Source organism: Acanthisitta chloris, unplaced genomic scaffold (assembly GCF_000695815.1).
Source record: "Acanthisitta chloris isolate BGI_N310 unplaced genomic scaffold, ASM69581v1 scaffold17866, whole genome shotgun sequence".
In the NCBI taxonomy this organism is placed as follows: Eukaryota; Metazoa; Chordata; class Aves; order Passeriformes; family Acanthisittidae; genus Acanthisitta; species Acanthisitta chloris.
Genome location: NW_008676674.1, coordinates 4,437 through 8,169, shown reverse-complemented (window position 1 = coordinate 8,169; position 3,733 = coordinate 4,437). Strand labels below are relative to the sequence as shown.

The 3,733-nt window shown below is 40.0% G+C and overlaps 1 protein-coding gene across 1 annotated transcript; it reads right to left on the bottom strand.

Moving 5' to 3' along the window:
- Positions 1 to 591: 591 nt before the first annotated feature.
- On the bottom strand, positions 592 to 2,913 carry LOC103803658 (PDZ and LIM domain protein 5-like; the record flags this gene model as incomplete). The annotated part of the gene is made up of 3 exons (XM_009076230.1): positions 592 to 685; positions 1,313 to 1,349; positions 2,741 to 2,913. Coding segments are annotated over 3 exons (304 nt in total), but the record flags the coding sequence as incomplete, so codon positions are not given.
- Positions 2,914 to 3,733: the final 820 nt, after the last annotated feature.

Below are 3,733 nucleotides of genomic sequence, written 5' to 3'. Positions count from 1 at the left end.
AATATAATTTTTAATTTATCTTTGCTTGCTTAAAAGCAGTCTGTCTTCTTGCTGTACTTTGTAAAACATTTACAACCACTCTAAAACTGACTTGCTGAAAATCTAGTGAAATGCAAGAAAATTATCCTGGTAAGTACAACAGTTTGAAGTAAGTGCAAACAATCCCTCTTCATCTTCTTCCCCCAGCCCCAAAATCAAGGTAATACATCATCTTATTCTTTTGTTTAAAGTTTTCTGCTCTCTAACAGCCTACAGTAGCTCAAACTTAGCAATGCAAATGACTCCTTTCAGGCAAAGAAAGAACTGAAACAGCCATCTCGCCCCCCACATTAGGATATTCAGCCACCCAAGTTGTTCTGGTTTATATATGTATTTTTTGTCAACTAATGATTAGCACATAAACATTTTCATCTCATTTTTTACACATCAGTAGGAAAGTGTTAGAAAAGTATAGAAAAGGCTAGAATTTCTCTCGCAGAAAGGCTAGTGAAATATGTTTTCTTTTTCCTTTTTTTTTTTTTTTTTTTTGGCAAAGCAGATGGAAAAGAAGAAAGGAAGTGTTTGTATTTTGCTTTTGCAACTTGGGTAAAATCACTGGACATTAAGAACACGTGCTGAGACTTCATGGTGCCAGTCACGTAATTTTGTATATTTGGGGCTAAAGGCGTGGATGGGAACCTTTTCCCTGTGGAAAGAAGTGATAGAAGAAAAATAAGAAAGAAAGAAAGTTTGTCTTATGCAGTTTAACAAGTGAGCATGCAAACTCCATGCACTATTCCTATCTGCACGTTGTCTTCCCCTCTGTCAAAAAGTTGGATCCAGTGTTAGCCAAAGTCAGGAGAAAAACTCTCACTGACTTCAAGAACCATTAGAGTTAGCCACTGGTTGGTGCTCATTTTAAACAATGCTTATCCTAAAAGCAAGGAGCCAGCTGACCCTCATTCACAGTCCAGAATGACAGTACTTCCCATCTATGCCTTGCAATCTGAGCCACACTCACAAATCAAAACAGCTTGGTTAGACAGGAAAAAGTAAACACATCAACAAGCTGACCTACAGAAAACCAAATCAGTCCAAGTTTACAGAAAATCTCTGCACAGACATTACTACTGGATTGCACCAACAGATTTTAAAAGGTTTCTCTATGGAGGGATGTATATCTTCATTTTCACATGCTGAAGTAAAAGGCAAAAAAAAAAAGAGGCAACATTTAAAAACCAACCAAATACCACACAAATGCACCAAACACAACAAGTCAAGAATTAAGACATGCAAAATATTAAAGTAATAAAAATACAAAACATCAACTCACTTAGTCTTCTTTGCAGCTTCATTTTCTGGTTCTTTCACTGCAAGAAAACAGAAAATTTTTATTTTCTAAGGCACTAGAGATACTGTGCCACCTCACTGAGATTCTCCCCAGTCCCAATACATTCACCACAGAAGAAAATTGCAGCAAGGCTTGTTAGGACTCTCTGATTCTAAATATGCCCCAATGGAAATGAGTTATGTCTATAAACTTCAGGAGCCCCTCTGCTAGAAGGAGTGGTGAACAGTGGCTCGCCTGGTCTCTGTCCATTCCTTTCCCTGCTCTCCATGTTCACATTGAGAGCTGATTTGAGAAGGTGAAGACGAATGGAAGTTGAGAGGAATTTCTTTTGGACGAACATCTAGTGGGTTTATATCCAAGCATCTGTTTGCAGCCAGGCTATGACCCATCAAGGTACTACAGGTCTGCACATGGCCGATGTAAACTCCCAGACCTGATTTTAAGATTGGCAACTCTAGTTGCAGTCATTGTCTTACAGTATTTGTCGACATAATAAATTCATCATGGTGTTCAGATCTCATACTCTGCCCTTAGAATGACTAATGAAGCAAATCCAAACACAGACAATGATTAGCAATTGATTAGTGCAAAGCAGGACCACAAACCAATCAGGTAACTGTCCAAATTCAGAATATTTATCACACATGGACAATAATTCTTATTTGCGGAGATGTTATCATTGTCTTCTAGAGATAGCTGATTTAATCAAATCTGACTCTGGGGAGAGGGTCCAATACCTTCTTTATTGCAGCCCGAGCTGTGAAAAGCAGAAGAATGAAAAAATCACCTCTACATTACCTGCCTCTGTCTGAACATGACTGAGCTCAAAGCTCCTGTTGGCACTTCTTATGGCTTTTACACAAGATTATGAATCTAGGTCAGCGAATTTTAACTGACAGCGTAACATGAAACTGAAGTTTTCCGATAAAATTCTATGACTGGGAATGACCTTCTCCACATCACCTGTTCCAGTCCACCAATACATGTAATCACACCATAGTATAAGCAGAGAATGCAAACACAACCTATGAATAAACTGAGGAAATAAGGATTTATGCTTCCGATTGATTAAATCATTGCAGATCACATCCTTCTGTATGACTGACAGAGACTTTCTACACCTTTTTTTCTGAAGCTGAACAGGAATGCTGCCATTTTGGTGATACAAGGAAGGAGAGAAACAACAAACACCTTTGGGAGTAGAAATGGAAATTTTAAGATTTATCTAGAACATATTAATATTCAACTCAATCAGGAGTAATGTCTAGCAATGTATAACCTGAGCAATTTAGCAACTGCAGGAGTTTTACAACAATATATTCCTTTTACTATCTCCCCTCACCTGCAGCTTTTAGAAAGACCTGTCTGCCCAAGATGATTAACTCTTATTCATTTTGCCCAAGCACTCACTATGATCGGTGCCGGTGATCTGGGCGAGGATGCGGAAGGAACGGGACTGGGTGGTGCCTGTCCGGGGGTGCCAATCCTCGGTGTCCTCGATCAGTCGTTTCTTGCTGGCATCACTGTGGGTGGGTGTGTGGTAAAACTCTGTGTAGGTATCCACGATGTGCTTCCGTGGAGGGCTGTGCCAAGGAGAGGAGAGAACTGTGACTGAAAGGATTCAGAGACCACCTGAGTTTGGGTAGCCACAAAGACATGGGCAGAACTATGACTTTCCACAGCATTTAAAGGCAGCTGCTGCATTTGGATGCACAAGTGCAGCAGCTCAGGCCCACCTAACACAGATTCAGCTCTCTGAACCAAACACAGCTTTATAATTACTCTAACCTGACTGAAATGGTATGCCCTTGTTTCACCAATGGAACATTTAAAACAGTAAAAGACAGTATTATCAAGACATTTACATGTTTAAACTGTTACCGTTTAGGTGGGTTTTTCCTTGGAGATGACAGAGTAAGACAGCAAGAGAAAGTTTTCCCAGCATTAGCAGGAAAAGGAGAAAAAGGAAAGAAGAAATAGTCAGAAAGTTGAAACAGAAGTGCAGCTAATTATTCTACTGAATTAGTTTTGCAAGAAAACGTGCTAAAATCAAATTAATAGGGATACTCTTGTTCTATCACTAAAACTACTGCACAGAACTCCCATTTCTAAATTAAACTCATAGTGATTTCCTTGGAGGGACGAGAGGGGAATTTGTTTTGGTAAAGCAGGGTAGTCTAGTTAGTTCAGATCAGGTGCCCCTTGACAAATTCTCTCCTTGGCACACGAGAGGCAAAGCACAGCTATGAGCATGTGGAAGGGCCACCCAGCACATGCCAAGTCTTTAGCATCTGGCAAAGCCTGGATCAGAACCAGGCCGTGTTAAAGCTCAGGCAGCAATGTTCTGGAGCATAATGAGGAGACACTGATGCTTGATACCCTATTTGAAAGACAAAAAAGCAG